We start from the raw sequence: 14,992 nt of genomic DNA on the forward strand, positions 1-14,992 counted from the left end.
CAAGAGGTTGACATTCTCCAAAAATTACAATATATCTTTATTGAGATTGTAAAAAAGTATAACAGTAATATAAGGTACTAAGTAGTTATTTAAAATAACTTCTTCCCCTACATAGTTAATGACTATTTACCTTAGAATATTGGGATAGAAAGTTTGTGTGTCAGAAAGTGGTAAGTGTACCCTTAAGCAATATTGTTAAAAAAAAAACATTTACTACATAAATCATATGGGTTTTCCTACAAGTGCACCATATGTAAAACCCAAACATATAATTATTTAATTATGTGAATTAGGGGCCGACTATGGATATATTTTTTCTCTGTTTTTACACAACCATTTCTACTCAAAAAGTCAATAACATCTTGATGATTGTTTTTAATGGCCAAGTCAAGTGGTTTTTCATTTCGATTGTTTGTTGGATTTCTATCAACTTCTTTCTTTAATAAGAGAAGTTTGCAAGCATCAATTTGTCCAGCTGATGCAGCAATATGAAGTGGAGTTCTTTTGCCCTTATCACTTTCATTAACACCATGGTTTATAAGCGCAAATTCGATACCTTCGACATATCCAATTCTACAAAACTCATGAAGAATGAAATCATCTTTAGAATTGTATCCACATTTCTCGAGATATTGAATGAATCCGAGATTTGCCATGCTTGCAGCTTCAATAACAATATTTGTTAATCTGTCGCCAGCTTTTGTAAGCTTCAGATATTCGTGTTTGACTGCATATTCAATTGTTTCTTGGTCATTATTCATAAATGAATCCACAAGTAATTCGAATATTATATCAAAGTTTCTTGGCTCTTTTGGAATCTGTTGAAGTTTTTCGAGTGGTGATAAATCTTGTTGAATGCTAATAGTTTGATGTCGTTCATCATTTATTATAATTATATTATTTGGAGCTTTTAATGTTTTTTGTGATGATGATGGAGTGCATCCATTGCTTCTCAGATAATCAATAACTTGTTGATGACCTTTTTTAATTGCCAAGTCAAGCGGTGTTTTATTATTAACGTTTTTTGGATTTTTGTCAATTCCTCGTTGTGATAAAAGAAATTTACAAGCACCGAGTTGTCCTGCTGATGCAGCATTGTGAAGTGCTGTCCTTCCACCATCATCTTGTTCATTAACATCATGATATTGAAGTGCAAATTCAATACCTTTAATATCACCAAGATAACTAAACTCATGAAGAATGATGTCATCTTGAGGATTGTATCCACATTCAACTAAAAATTGGATGTATTCAAGACGTCCTTCGTCAAGGACTGCCATAGCCATAGTTAAAATTCCACCATTTGGATTTTTAAGTTTAAAATAATCATTTTGAACTGCATATTCAATTGCTTCTTTATCCTTTATATTGATTGCATCAAGAATAACTTGTAGTATTATTAGAAAGTTTAATTGTTTTTTAGGAATCTTTTTAAGCTTTTCAACCGGAGATAAATCTTTTAGTTCATCAATTATAGGTAATATTTCATCTTGCTCGTCTGCGTTTAATTTTCGGATACGTGGCGGTATGCTTATTTTGGTTTCAACTTCTTGTTTAGTTTGTTTATCAGATTTTTTGTGTTTTGGTGGTGGTCTTTCATCAGGTTGTTGATCTATTGGATTATCTTTTTGCTTTGTTACATCTTGTTTAGTTTTCTTATCAGATTTTTTGTGTTTTGGTGGTGGTCTTTCATCAGGTTGTTGATCTGTTGGATTATCTTTTTGCTTTGTTACATCTTGTTTAGTTTTCTTATCAGATTTTTTGTGTTTCGGTGGTGGTCTTTCATCAGGTTGTTGATCTGTTGGATTATCTTTTTGCTTTGTTACATCTTGTTTAGTTTTCTTATCAGATTTTTTGTGTTTTGGTGGTGGTCTTTCATCAGGTTGTTGATCTATTGGATTATCTTTTTGCTCTGTTACATCTTGTTTAGTTTTCTTATCAGATTTTTTGTGTTTTGGTGGTGGTCTTTCATCAGGTTGTTGATCTATTGGATTATCTTTTTGCTCTGTTACATCTTGTTTAGTTTTCTTATCAGATTTTTTGTGTTTTGGTGGTGGTCTTTCATCAGGTTGTTGATCTATTGGATTATCTTTTTGCTTTGTTACATCTTGTTTAGTTTGTTTATTAGAATTTTTATAATTCGGTGGTGGTCTTTCATCAGGTTGTTGATCTGTTGGATTATCTTTTTGCTTTGTTACATCTTGTTTAGTTTTCTTATCAGATTTTTTGTGTTTTGGTGGTGGTCTTTCATTAGGTTGATTTTGATTTGATATGGCATCAATTACATCCCCATGTTGTTGTAACATTATTTAAGTTCACCTATCAAATTGATTTTTTTGACTAAATGATCGTTAACAAAAAGTGATATTTTTTTGCTTTTTGAAATTTTTATTTAGTCAGACTAATAAGTAGTCAAAATTTATGTTTTTGATAGCACTTTTTCAAAAATTGAGGGAATAAGGCAGAATTTTAAATTTGAAAGAGGGATACTAAAATGAGGCTATAGCAATATAAAATCAATTATAACAAATAAAAATACAATTATGTTCTGATGGTTTTAGTATAATATTCTTAAAAATGGAAAATTTCAATTATAAATTGCAGACTTCTTTCTTAATATTACTCAAATAGAAGCTGTATCTTTACATAAATGACCAACGTATTATATATTCATATAAATGTCTTCATTTTAAATTAATTTTGTGCCGTAATAAAAAAAAAATACAAAAATTAAAATATACAAACAATTTATTATTGATTAAGCTTGCTAACATATAACGAAATCAATCTTTGCTTTGAAATATCCAAATCTCGTGTGACTTGCTCAGCTATTTCTCCATACGTATGGATTAGCAATGCAATACAAAAAACAACACTTTTTCGAACAAATGTATTAATATGATTAACATTATCGCATAAAACTTTCGAGATCTGCCGAACGAAAGGCTTAATTTTATCTGGGTTCGCTTTAATCACAGAGTAAAGCTCATCAACATATTGCGATGCCATTTTATTTGTTGAATTAATTCCATTAAGGAAAAATCCAACTAGTTTTTCAGAATCTGCTCTTGCCTCTAATAATCTGATCAGTTTTTGAGAGTTCGGAGTTGATTTGTCCATATCAATTTGACATATTGCGCACTCAAGAAGAATTTCAAAATTATCGCAGCCTTTTTGATCAAGACAGTCGCACATAACACCAAAAAGCTTATCAGCATCTTCAATAACATCATTGTGGTGATGAACTGCATTAACAAGTGATGCATAAAACTTTTTTGATGTTTTTACGTATTCAGCAGCGCTGATATTTCTTAAATACTGTCTAACATTAGAGCACAATAGTTCTATGTTACTTTCTGAGTCAATATCAGGACTTTCTTGAGATTTCGCATCCGAATAATTCAAAATCGAGTTCAAATATTCCGAAGTTAGAAGGTCATATTCATGGGAAAGGTCAGTGAGAACGTTTCTGTTTTGGCGGGCGATGGAAACAAGTATTGTTTGGGCTTCATCTGGGCATGATTTCATGTGCATTATTCCTAATTTCGCAAGTTTTTTAGCAACAACTAAATTTGATAGATCAGTTTTAGGATTTTCGGTTAAGGAAGCTGCAAATTTAGTTAGTCTCGCTGAAGGAACTTGAGTAAGAACGATTGCAATGAGATCATTTGAATTATAATTTTTTCTAATTGTAGAGAGAAGATTTTCGAGCAGCTCTTCATTATCTGATGCTACAATATCACTTAATAAGCCGCCAAATAGTATTTCAAACATTGATTGAAGAGAAGACTTAAATTCATTAGGGAAAATATCCATCAGAGTCGAAATCAGAGACATGGACTTATTAGATAGAGCTCTAGACTTGCAGTTAAGAGTAATTACAAGTCCTGGAACAATATATCTCATTTGAGAAAATAATTCTTTTGTTCTATTCTGATCAAGGTATTTGGATATTTGATCAACCAGTTCTTTTTCATTGCCTTCTTCAAGCAGGATTGCGCTTTTTCGGAGAGGAGTAAATTCATTATTTGCAGGAGAAGATGCTCGCTTCTTTCCAAGCCTTGGAGGCGGAAGGTTCTTTTCCATAGGTTCTGATTTTCGCTTGGTTGTTTTCTGTTCGTTAATTTTGATTTCTTCATCTGATAATTTCGGATTTTTATCAATGCTCCTTTCGGTACTTTTATACCTTATATTGTCATCATTGTTCTGCTTTTGATGAGGACTGAAATTCATTTCATTTCCATAATTTGAGACTCTTACTGAGCTTGATCGATGTTTGTTAGACATTTTAGACTTCTTCTTTGATGGAATTTGAGATGGAGACTTTGATCTTGCTATATCAGCTGTTTTACTGAAAATCGGAATCATTGATGGCTTTTCAACTTGTTTTTTCGGCTTCTTTTTAAATGGAAGCTTACTTTGTCTCTGATTTGGATTAAGTTCATCGGGTTTTGTTAGGCCATTTTGCTCAGCAAGTCTCCTTTTTTCAGATTGTCGCTTAACTTCTTCTATATATGATTTTGGAGAATGAGGGGAGAATAGTAAATGTTCTGATACTTTAGTTTCTATTGGAATTACAGGTGAACAATGGACTTCAGGAACATCATCTTGAGTTTCTTTAATTGGAGGCGTTCCTGGAGGAACTTCAGCAGACAAAACAGCAGATTTAGTCTTGGAGTCTAATGTTGCAAGAAATAGCTCTGAATATTTCGAGAATTTTGATGCAAATAATTTTGAAGCAATTCTAGCTGAATTCCGGACAAGTGGTTGTGAGTCAACCAATAATAGTCTTAATGTTCTCATTACTATTTCGTTATATTGATCAAGAATGTGTTTTCCCCAAAAATTTAACATTAGAATAAAAGAATCTGCTGAGATCTGTCTATTTTCACCAGCTTTGGATTTTGACAAATCAACAATGCTGAAAAATACATTTTTCTTTGGACAATATTTTACAATTTCGAAAATTGCTAATTTGCAGCTTTCGGCTATAATCAATGTTCCATGCGTAGTTTGTTTTGACAAAGGCGCTATTACTTCACCAAAAACAGCGAATTTTTTGCGTAAATTATGAACTAATTGCGCTATAAATAAACATGATTGTTTGACTAATGCACTTCGTAAATTACAACATCCAGCAACAAGTCCAGGTCCTAAATTTGAAAGCTTGTCTGAAAATTCATCAAATTCTAAGGCTCCGTCATTGACTAGACCCATTCCTCGTTTTATTGCCTTAACTTGTTCATCCCATTCAACGCCTTGAGCAATCTTTTCAGAAAGGTATTCTATTTCCTTGGAAGCTTGTGCTGCATTTCGAATATTTACCGGAGGAACATCAAAACCTGCTTTTTCGAATTCAGATCTCGTGTCCTTAGCTATATCTGCAGCAGATGTCATATTGTTTTGTGCAGATTTTTTGCTACGGATCATACGAAATTTCAGAAATTTTTATAAAAAAATGAACGTTTAAAAATTTCAATTCAATGAACATTCGTATCGGATTAGATCACGATAATATAGTAGGACAACTAGAGTTGCATAGACCTCATTCAAATTTGATTTTAGCGTAAAAATGTCAAAAAATTTTCATGACTGATTCATCAGAAGCTGACCATAAACTGGATAATATTGATTGCACAGATTTCTTACATATTTCTCCATTTTATTGCTATTGCTTGGTTCTAAAAGGATTACCACCTTCAAAGATATCTCATGATGAAAGAAAAAAGATGAAAGATAGTTGGAAGGATCTCAAAACATCATTCAAGTTATACTATGTCGATATGGCAAACTCAAAATGTGGTGGTAAATGGAATTCAGATAAGTTTTATGAAAAAGATGGGGTGATAATAGCACAGAAAACACAATTGCCTGTTCAAAGATTTACCCCTATTACAGATATTATTGATCTCCAAAATAATCAACAAAATAATGATTTTAATTCAGTTTTAAATAAAATAGAAAATACAATCAATCTTACTACTAAGATGCATTTATATGATACAAACAATTGGGCTGGATTTTCAAATTGAAAATTTTGATATTTTGTTTCTATCTTAATGCTTACATGCACACTTAAAGATAAGTAGACTGAACAAAATCCTAGCTTTAACCTAATTTAATTTTTAATTTTTGTTGTTTTTTTGTATGAAAAATCAAAAAAAATTAGACATTATACAAAGTTATATGATAGCTATCATTTGTAATTGTTAATAAATACCAGAGGAATACCCATACTCTAAATAGTTTTTACTTAAACCATTATTTATGCTACATCTCATTAATTTTATCTTTCTATTCAAATGATAAGCTTTCTATACTCTGCCAAGGTATAGTACATTCAGCAAATCAATCAATTTTTTTTTAAGTTCTGCTATTTATCCATTATGAATATTAAATATATTTTGAAAGTTCTTATTCTAGGAATATTTCCTACTGTAGAGTTTCATTTGGTTTGTCCTGTTAATTCTTGAAACCGCTATATTAAGGATTGATATTCAACTGATCTAGGTTGATGAAACTCTATAATATAGGTTTCCTTTATTTTAACTCTCAAAAACATTTCTGTGAGAAGTGATTAGTATCAAAAATCTGAAAAAAATAAAATAGAAAAATAAAAAACTATCATGGTGTTTATTTTAATAAAATTAAGATTGTAAACCGAAAGAAGATCCGAATTTTGATTATATCCGATCGATAGAATTTATATTTAATTTTTAATTTTGAATTTGTGCAGATTGTTACTGATATGGATTATCATTTTGTGTCTCTGGAGAATACGCTTGCGGCTGATATTGTGGAGGTTGATATGGCTGAGATGCATTAACCTGTGAATTTGGTTGAGGTGGATATCCTTGTTGTGGATAGTTTTGTGGTGGATACTCTTGTTGTGGGTAATTCTGCGGTGGATAATTTTGAGGGGGATATGGTTGTGGTGGGTAACTTTGTGGGGGATATTGTTGTGACTGAGCTGGTTGCTGAGGATATGGTTGTTGATAATATTGCTGTGGAGGATATTGTTGCTGTTGAACGCTACCTTGAGGTTGTCGATGCTTTTTGCTGCTTGAACTCGAAGATTTTCTTTTATCTGTGCGTAAATGATCTGGAGTACAGCATCCTTGTATTGTTCCTCTACGACACAAAATAAAAATCAGAAGTATAATGGCAAAAACCAATACGAATATATAACCAAAGTAACCAAAACTAGCCATGATTAAATATTTCAAATCTTTCAATTTTGTGTCACCAAAGAAAAAATAATAGTTGAAATTTTACTTTATTTATTTATATATAGAAAATTAAATTATTTTTATTGATGGGAAATTTCTGATTGTACGGTTTTTAAAATAATGAATATCCCTATGCAATATGCATATTTAATTATAATATGAAGAACAAGATTGAATGAAATCGGAGCATTTTAATAGCAAATTAAATATATTGTTGGGGCATTTTCTTAGGAGAGGGTAAATTTGAATACCATTCAAAAGTAAAAATTCACAATTTGTTCGATTTGGACATATAATCTATTATTATATATAATGTAATTAAGAAAAAAAATAAAATGACCTGCATATATTAATTATTTAGATTGCAAGATTCAAAAAAGCTATTAAAATTAGAGACTAAATAAATAGCGAATTGATTCATATGGATTTATGTAATTGTGAACATTAAAAGAGTTTATTTATTGATCTAATAAAAAAAGATAAATATTAATGAGAAAATTGAAAGAATAGAGTGTCCCATTCACTCGTGTTGGTCGCCAATGTATCATTCTGGGAGAATTGCCTCTGCATGTTTCCCACAATGGCACAACAATGTTTTGGAGAAAGACCTGGAAGGGGGTCCTTTCTCAAGGTCAGGGCCCCTTCTAGTCTTTTCTGGTCCTGAAGGAGCGCTTCTGACTGGTCTGTGCGCTGCTTCCAGGAAGATCAGGAGATTGCGCCAATAAGCTCCTATCAACAAATTTTGACTAAAAATATAAAGTATCCTTTTGTGATTTAACGAATAGCTCAATTTTAAAATAGATTTGATTCTAATAATAAATTGAATGAGTTTCGCTTACGTTTAGAATTTAATGATTTATATGATTTTTTCGTTCACAGAAGAGTCATTGATATCCAATATCAAAAAAACAGCAAAGACACACCATAATAAATGATATTGTGTTGCATGCTAAGATCAGTCATAATGTAAACCTCTCAATTTGATTGTCGTGGGAAGTATCTCAATTCCTTCAAAAAAATTGAAAAACTATTTAATTTTAAAAATATAATACTTTTAATTAGTTAATTAATTGGAGATATTTTTAAAAAATCACTTTTGATAATACTTTTGAGAACTTTAATTAAAAAAATATATTCAAAAATATCCAGGATATCAAGAGGGAATTGTTCCTTATGAGGTATATAGTTATGATGTATACCTCATAAGGAACAATTCCCTCCTTAAAACGAGAAAACTTGTTCGAAATTGTTTATCATTTCGAACAAGTTTTCTCGTTTTTAATAAGAAACTAAAGGCTATGAGGCACTGATTATATATTAGTGCCTCACAGCCTTTAGTTTCTAATAGATAGCTGGGAAACTTTCTCCAAATGATAAGTTATTCAGAGAAAGTTTCCCAGCTATCAAGAGGGAATTGTTCCTTATGAGGTATATAGTTATGATGTATACCTCATAAGGAACAATTCCCTCCTTAAAATCGTAGACATTTTTATACTTATTAATCAACCATTCAAAATCATATTCCTCTGAAAAGTTATTTTATTAAAAATTTAGAATTTTAATAAATATAGAGTTTGAATTTCATACAATACCTATATATTTTCAATAATGGAATTTGAAAACCATTCTCAAAAGTTCTCAGAAAACCTTTTTTTCATTAATTTTAAGAAATCTGAGTATTAAATTAAGTGATAAATTCGTTTGACACTACTTTAATTTTTAAATTCAAAAAATTATATGTGCTTCTTAAAATGACTCAAAAAAATTTTATTATAAAATAATATATAATATTAAAAATCCCACAACATTTTTTACTTTACATAATCGTACTTCCTCGACGATTAATTTCCACTCAATTTCTATCGTTGACCGAACTTAGCATGCAACAATTGAAGCTAAATATTACATATTTCAACATATCTAAAAAATTATTATAAGATTAGATCTTATGCAATGCCGAGCAGTTTCCTAAAGCATAATTACTTATTTATACAGAATCAATTATATAATATTCACATTGCAAATTATATACATTCTCACGAAGCAACATGAAATAGACTGTCCGAATTTGAATTCAAATAGAGATCTACTTCAAAAGGATTTCTTACAATATGTAATCTCGATGTTGATCACTGGAATACAAGGGATGCACGTAATTTACAATTTGTTGCAAAAATAGTAGTGCAACAAAAATTTTATTTTTAGCTTGTCACTTGATATATAACAATTGCAAAAACTCAATCAAAAATAGGATTTGAACAACTTTTTAAAATTGTGAGAAAAATTCTATCGGCACATTCTATTCAATTTTAAAGTATTTCTTTCATATTCCAATCGATTATTCAATATTTGCCAATCACAAATTTTAGTTCAAAATTCAAAAAATCCCTAATTTTAATTTCAGATGAAATCTCGCAAAAATAACATTGTTTTAACCATATAAATATATATTTTATATATTGTATAGTGATTTTTTAATATTTTTATGAGTAAAATCGAGAGTGAAGAAATGTGGACTACAAAAAACGATAGAAATGAATAGTTTACATGGGAATTCAATACTTACAAGTATTCAATGTCACTTTTGTGCTCGAGATTTTGACTCTAGTATAGATCACTTTTTAAAGCATAATTAGCTAAAATCTTTAATTGAAATTTTCAATGCTAATACAAATTTGATTATTAATACTAAATATCATATTCTTTGTAATTCCATAAGAATATTTTTCTAAATCTATTGAAAATTGAAATGAAAATTTTTATACGATCGCATTATGTACTGATAACTTTTTTGATAAAAAAAGATTTTGATTGTAAAATTGCAATGTAAAGTTCTCAATTGATGCAAGAAAAACGTTTGGATTTTTGTGATAAATATTTGACTTGTTTGATCAACTAAAATGAGTTTCGAAGGTCACTATCACTCCAGCTTACTCGCATGCTTCTCAGATCCTTGTTTATGTGTTTGCGGATTCTTTTGCACCCCATTTCTTCAATTTGCAAACGCTTATTCGTTAAGTACATATACTCCAAATTGCGTTACTGCATGCTGCTTGTTCATCCACCCATATGCTGTTCGTCTTGAAATCCGTAACAAGGAACATATGCCACTAAGTTTATTCACAGATTGCTTAGTAACCAACTTTTGTGCTCCCTGCGCTGTCATTCAAGATGCAAAAGAAATAAATCACATGCGCTACAATATGATGAGATATAATCGTCCATCAAGTAGACAAGTTTCACCTAGAATGTAATTTTATTTATTAAAAAAAAGAGGGCATTATTAATATTTTTAACCATTTATTCAAATATCAACATTATACTTTGTTGAAATAATTTTCTTTAATTCCTTGAAATAAGCTGTCTTGTTAAACTTACTCTGTTCATCCATCAGCATACATTTAACTTCAGTAAAATAGTCACTATGTCCCGATGAGTTTGCTTTCCAAAGAACATTTTCGGTCAATTCCTCTTCATCTCTGTCATAACAAATTGCTTTTGCTGTTGCAAATTTTTCCTTTCCGGTTCTTTCTTCTTTAGTTTCTGTACTTGAGACAAGCATCAGCAATAAAATTATCGCTTTGAGCTTGTCATCAGGTGAAAGTGTTTGTTCATTGTCATCAGGTGTAAGATTTTCTTCAGATGTTTTGTCATCTTTTTCAAAGATTCTCTTTCTTAACATTTCTTTACTAAAAGCTTCGTCTTGATCATCAAAACCAAGCGAAGATGACAGATTTAAGTTCGTTGAAATAGAATCACTTATACTAGTAATGAAATCTGAATCAAGGAACTTGAAAGAGAAAGTTGATGTCTGTTCAAGAATTTTCTTAACAATCTCTGTTGAAACTTGAACTGGGTTGAATTCAACACTCAACGTGTAAGATTTTGTACCATCTTGGAACTTGTGGAAATTATCGAATTCATTTTTAACAATAGCGAACAACAAACCATTGAGTTTCGCTTGAGAAAGATCAATATAATCTTTGCTTTCTTGTTTTTGGATCTCTAAATTGTAGTTATAAATCAATCTAATCAAATTATATGTCTTTGTCAATTCTTCGAGATAAGAATTGATTTGATCTTTGAAAGATCTGTCTTTGAGTGAAGGGTTTTCATTGATATATTCTCTGAAATCAACTAATTCTCCAGAATCTTCCGTTTTTCCAGATTTTTCCAAATCAGTAATGAATTCAACAAACAAATTATCCCTTCCGAGTTTTGATTTAATTCCAAGCAATTTATCATAAGAATATGATAAGCACAAAATGTAAAGAGCTTCGAGATGGCATCTGAACATTGCTTTCCATTTTTCCAAGAAGTCATAAACTGGCTTAATGTGTTTCGTTCTTTCTGCTTTTGATTCTTTTTCTTTAGAAGGTTTGACAAATTGTTCTAAAATTTCCAAAAACTTCATTTTCTGTTCAGAACTCTCGTTCATAAACAAATAATAAGTAACAAATGATTTGATAGTCATCAAACAATACTTTGTCGATTGGTAATTATTATCACTAGCTGTTACAATGTGGAATATCAATGCTTCTTGTGAATTTTCGTTAATGAAAAGTGCCAAATTTTTGTTGGCACTTTCTTCTTTTTCTTCTTGCCCTTCAAAGTGAATTTCATTTTCAAGGAAGAAACTGTTGACGAATTTAGAATTTTCCAAAGATTGCTCATTCTTGAAATCATTGAGCATGTCTTTGAAGAAATTACCTTTGTAGTACTTGATAAATTCGAACAATTGTGGATCAGTGTATGCTCGATCTCCTGCTTGAATTTCATGATCAAAAAGGTCAAAAATCAAATTTCTTGGATTTTTACCTTGGATTTTTTCTTTCAAAGTATAGTATTCGGAGCTAATTTCGGCCTTGTTTGTATCATCAATTTTCGATACTGCCAAGTCTTTAGTCTCATCTTGTTCAAAGCAATCTTTCAAATCAGGATTTTCGCCATAAATCTTCCTATCAATCGTGTTTGCTTTGATTTCATTACCTGTTAGACCTTCTGAATCTTTTGGTTTAGGAGTAAATTTGTCTTCTTCAAGCATCTTTGGAGAAAGGAATTCTTTCATTTGCTTAATTTCATCTTCAAATCGATTATTATCATTATGATTAAATATGTAACAGAAAACATATGATAAACTTGAAAAATTATTTGCAGAATTGAAAGATTGTACAATATTTCCTTTGATTCCTTGTTCATCCAAGCTCAAAATGAATCGTTTCGTTGGATAATCCAATTCTGAAAATTTCATTTTGTTGTCTACAATCTTAATAAAATCTATTTCATTCTTGAATTTATCAGCATTTCCTGTATTATCAGTGTTTTTAGCTATTTCTTCATAGCGCTTCAGCATGAAATAGAATTTATCATAGAATTCCTCCAAAGTATTGCAGAAACAGTTAATGAAAACTCTGTTCAAGTTTTGAATGTTACTTTGATTTTTGTTACTTTGATCTTTGTTACTTTGATCTTTGTTACTTTGATCGTTGAATTTCTTTAAACATTTACCAGCGTTTTCCTGGATATACTTTTGAACAAATTCACGAAGAATCTCCTTTTGTTCTTTTTGTATTTTTTTGTGTTTATTTTCCAAGTGACTCAAAACTATTTCATTAAGTGGATCGTAATATTTAGATTTGATTTGCTTATGAATTGCAACAATTTGATTTGCTCCAAAATTCTTTGATGGGGTATCAATCCAGTAAACAGGCCATTTACTTGTCGAAATAACGTAATCTGGGATTTTTGTTCCTTTAACTTGAAGAACGATGGCAACATGATTTGTACATTTTGTTTTATTGAAGAAATCTTCAATCAACGATGTGTAATGATACAATTCGTTATGGTCTTGATGAGAGATGGAAATGATTGTGTTCTTATTTTGTATGTAATTGAACAACATAGTTTCATTCGCAACCATTTCATGAAGAACAAAATCAATGTTTGATTCAGTTTCGAATTTGAAATCATTCACGTAATCGTTTGTGACACAAATACACATTTTCTTGTTTTGAATGTAATCGCTCAAATTCAAATGCATGTCTTCAACTGCAGGATCTTTAATCTCTTTGATTTCCTCTACACATTTTTTAAGATCTTTGTCATTTTTAATTTTCTCTTCATATTCTTTAACATAAGCTTCTGTGAAATGTTCCATTCCATATCTAATGATCCTTGCTCTAAGTATTTCATCATCGTCAATACATTTGTGATATTTTTCTTCATCATGATGAATTGCTTTGAATTCATCAATTATTTCCTTTAATTCTTCATCGTTTTGACTTGATTCGAGTCCGATATGGAAAAATTGATCATCAGTTGCTCCCAAATAAAACAATATCTCGTATTGAGAAGAAAATCCATTAAAGATTAAAGGTGTTTTGAATCTTTTAAGATGCTCAATCAAAATTTTCGCCGAACTTTCCTTCTGCTTATCTTTCTTCTTTTTTGCAAGCCATTGCTTCCTAAGAATTCCAATGTTTGATTTCTTGAATTCCCAAACAACTATGATTCCATCAATAGCATTTCCAGTATTGTTAAGATCTTCAAGTGTTATTGGAGAAACAATCTTTATTTGTTCATCTGGGCTGATAATTTTTTCCAAGTAGAAATTGACTTCAGGACTAATGGCAATTTCTTGCTTTGTGAAGCTCATTGAGCAAACGTTAATTTGATTAAGATCACATTTATTGTATTTTTCGATATCAGAAAGATCGTGGTTACAAGGTTTATCATCACCTGGGGACATTTTTCTGATTCTCATTGCGTCGAATTTGAACTTTTCAAATTTATTCATAAGTTCGTTTTTATCATTTTGTGTGAGTGTATCTTGAGCATCAACAAACTCTTCGAAATTCTTGATGTAATCATTAAAAGACAAAGTGATTGCGTTCAATCTATCCTGCATAGAAAGAGGAACATTGTTTACCAAATCTTTTTTGTTGCAAACCATCAAGAAATGCATTCTCGGCATCTGTTTTGGATTAAGATGAACAGAAAATCCATCAATATGCGTGTAAGGATTGTAGTCATCACTTGGATCATCAGGATTCGAGTAAGGTTTCTGTTGATTGACGATATCCAAGTTTAATTCTATACTTGGATTATTTCCTTGGATGAGGAAAATTAAATGTTCATTGGATCTTTCCTTCATGAATTGCTCGCAAATCTGGAGAGATGATTTGTTGGCGTAGATATTACGAGGCTGCTTGAAATTGTTCTCGTATAAATTGATGATAATGAATCGCTTGAAATAAGATAAAACATCCAAGAATTCATTAACAACTGGAACACTTTCATAGTGTTTAGTGATGAATAAAATGGATCTAGCCAATCTGTGGTCAAACAACAATGATTTAATGATACATAATACATTGTTATACTTTGGCAAGTTGTAATCATTATGTGGAAACTTTTCTCTCCAAATTGCTTTTGTTTTTTCAACAGCGTCTTTAAATGTTTCGCCAAGAGAAATGAAAGAAGAAACAACAATCGGATAATGGATTTCAATCGGATCAGATTGTTGCATGATGATTGTGTAGACAGGTCGCATCAAACTCTGACTGTTGTTGATGTATTTCTTGATAGAATTAAAGAAATTTTGTGTTGATTCATCAACATCATCCTTCGTAATTTTTTCAAGTGTCTTTGGATCATAATCAATATGTCCATATTTTTGTTCTTTTGTTAATGAATCGAAAAACTTCGCTTCGTCGGAATCTGGATTTTTAATGGCATATTTTTGTTTCTTCATAATAGAAAAG

General features: G+C 30.5%; 7 protein-coding genes across 7 annotated transcripts, besides 1 other annotated feature; 2 read left to right on the forward strand and 5 right to left on the reverse strand.

Annotated features, from left to right (window-relative positions):
* The first annotated feature begins 8 nt into the window (after nt 1–8).
* Nucleotides 9–186: a mobile genetic element.
* An 86-nt stretch (nt 187–272) lies between these two features.
* On the reverse strand, nt 273–2,306 carry TVAGG3_0691400 (spectrin binding; the record flags this gene model as incomplete). Its single annotated transcript, XM_001321144.1, has 1 exon — nt 273–2,306. One exon carries the CDS (start codon nt 2,304–2,306, stop codon nt 273–275), a length of 2,034 nt encoding a protein of 677 aa, XP_001321179.1.
* A 445-nt stretch (nt 2,307–2,751) lies between these two features.
* TVAGG3_0691410 (microtubule binding CLASP family) lies at nt 2,752–5,430 on the reverse strand (the record flags this gene model as incomplete). Its single annotated transcript, XM_001321143.1, has 1 exon — nt 2,752–5,430. The coding sequence occupies one exon, from the start codon at nt 5,428–5,430 to the stop codon at nt 2,752–2,754; it is 2,679 nt and encodes an 892-aa protein (XP_001321178.1).
* A 158-nt stretch (nt 5,431–5,588) lies between these two features.
* TVAGG3_0691420 (uncharacterized protein) lies at nt 5,589–6,032 on the forward strand (the record flags this gene model as incomplete). The annotated part of the gene is made up of 1 exon (XM_001321142.1): nt 5,589–6,032. One exon carries the CDS (start codon nt 5,589–5,591, stop codon nt 6,030–6,032), a length of 444 nt encoding a protein of 147 aa, XP_001321177.1.
* Nucleotides 6,033–6,615: 583 nt separating this feature from the next.
* TVAGG3_0691430 (uncharacterized protein) lies at nt 6,616–7,211 on the reverse strand (the record flags this gene model as incomplete). Its single annotated transcript, XM_001321141.1, has 1 exon — nt 6,741–7,211. One exon carries the CDS (start codon nt 7,209–7,211, stop codon nt 6,741–6,743), a length of 471 nt encoding a protein of 156 aa, XP_001321176.1.
* Nucleotides 7,212–10,129: 2,918 nt separating this feature from the next.
* On the forward strand, nt 10,130–10,483 carry TVAGG3_0691440 (uncharacterized protein; the record flags this gene model as incomplete). Its single annotated transcript, XM_001321140.1, has 1 exon — nt 10,130–10,483. One exon carries the CDS (start codon nt 10,130–10,132, stop codon nt 10,481–10,483), a length of 354 nt encoding a protein of 117 aa, XP_001321175.1.
* A 50-nt stretch (nt 10,484–10,533) lies between these two features.
* TVAGG3_0691450 (uncharacterized protein) lies at nt 10,534–10,911 on the reverse strand (the record flags this gene model as incomplete). The annotated part of the gene is made up of 1 exon (XM_001321139.1): nt 10,534–10,911. The coding sequence occupies one exon, from the start codon at nt 10,909–10,911 to the stop codon at nt 10,534–10,536; it is 378 nt and encodes a 125-aa protein (XP_001321174.1).
* A 368-nt stretch (nt 10,912–11,279) lies between these two features.
* Nucleotides 11,280–14,982, reverse strand: TVAGG3_0691460 (uncharacterized protein; the record flags this gene model as incomplete). The annotated part of the gene is made up of 1 exon (XM_001321138.2): nt 11,280–14,982. A coding segment is annotated over one exon (3,703 nt), but the record flags the coding sequence as incomplete, so codon positions are not given.
* Between the last annotated feature and the right edge of the window lie 10 nt (nt 14,983–14,992).

This window comes from Trichomonas vaginalis, chromosome III (assembly GCF_026262505.1).
Source record: "Trichomonas vaginalis G3 chromosome III, whole genome shotgun sequence".
NCBI lineage: Eukaryota > Parabasalia > Trichomonadida > Trichomonadidae > Trichomonas > Trichomonas vaginalis.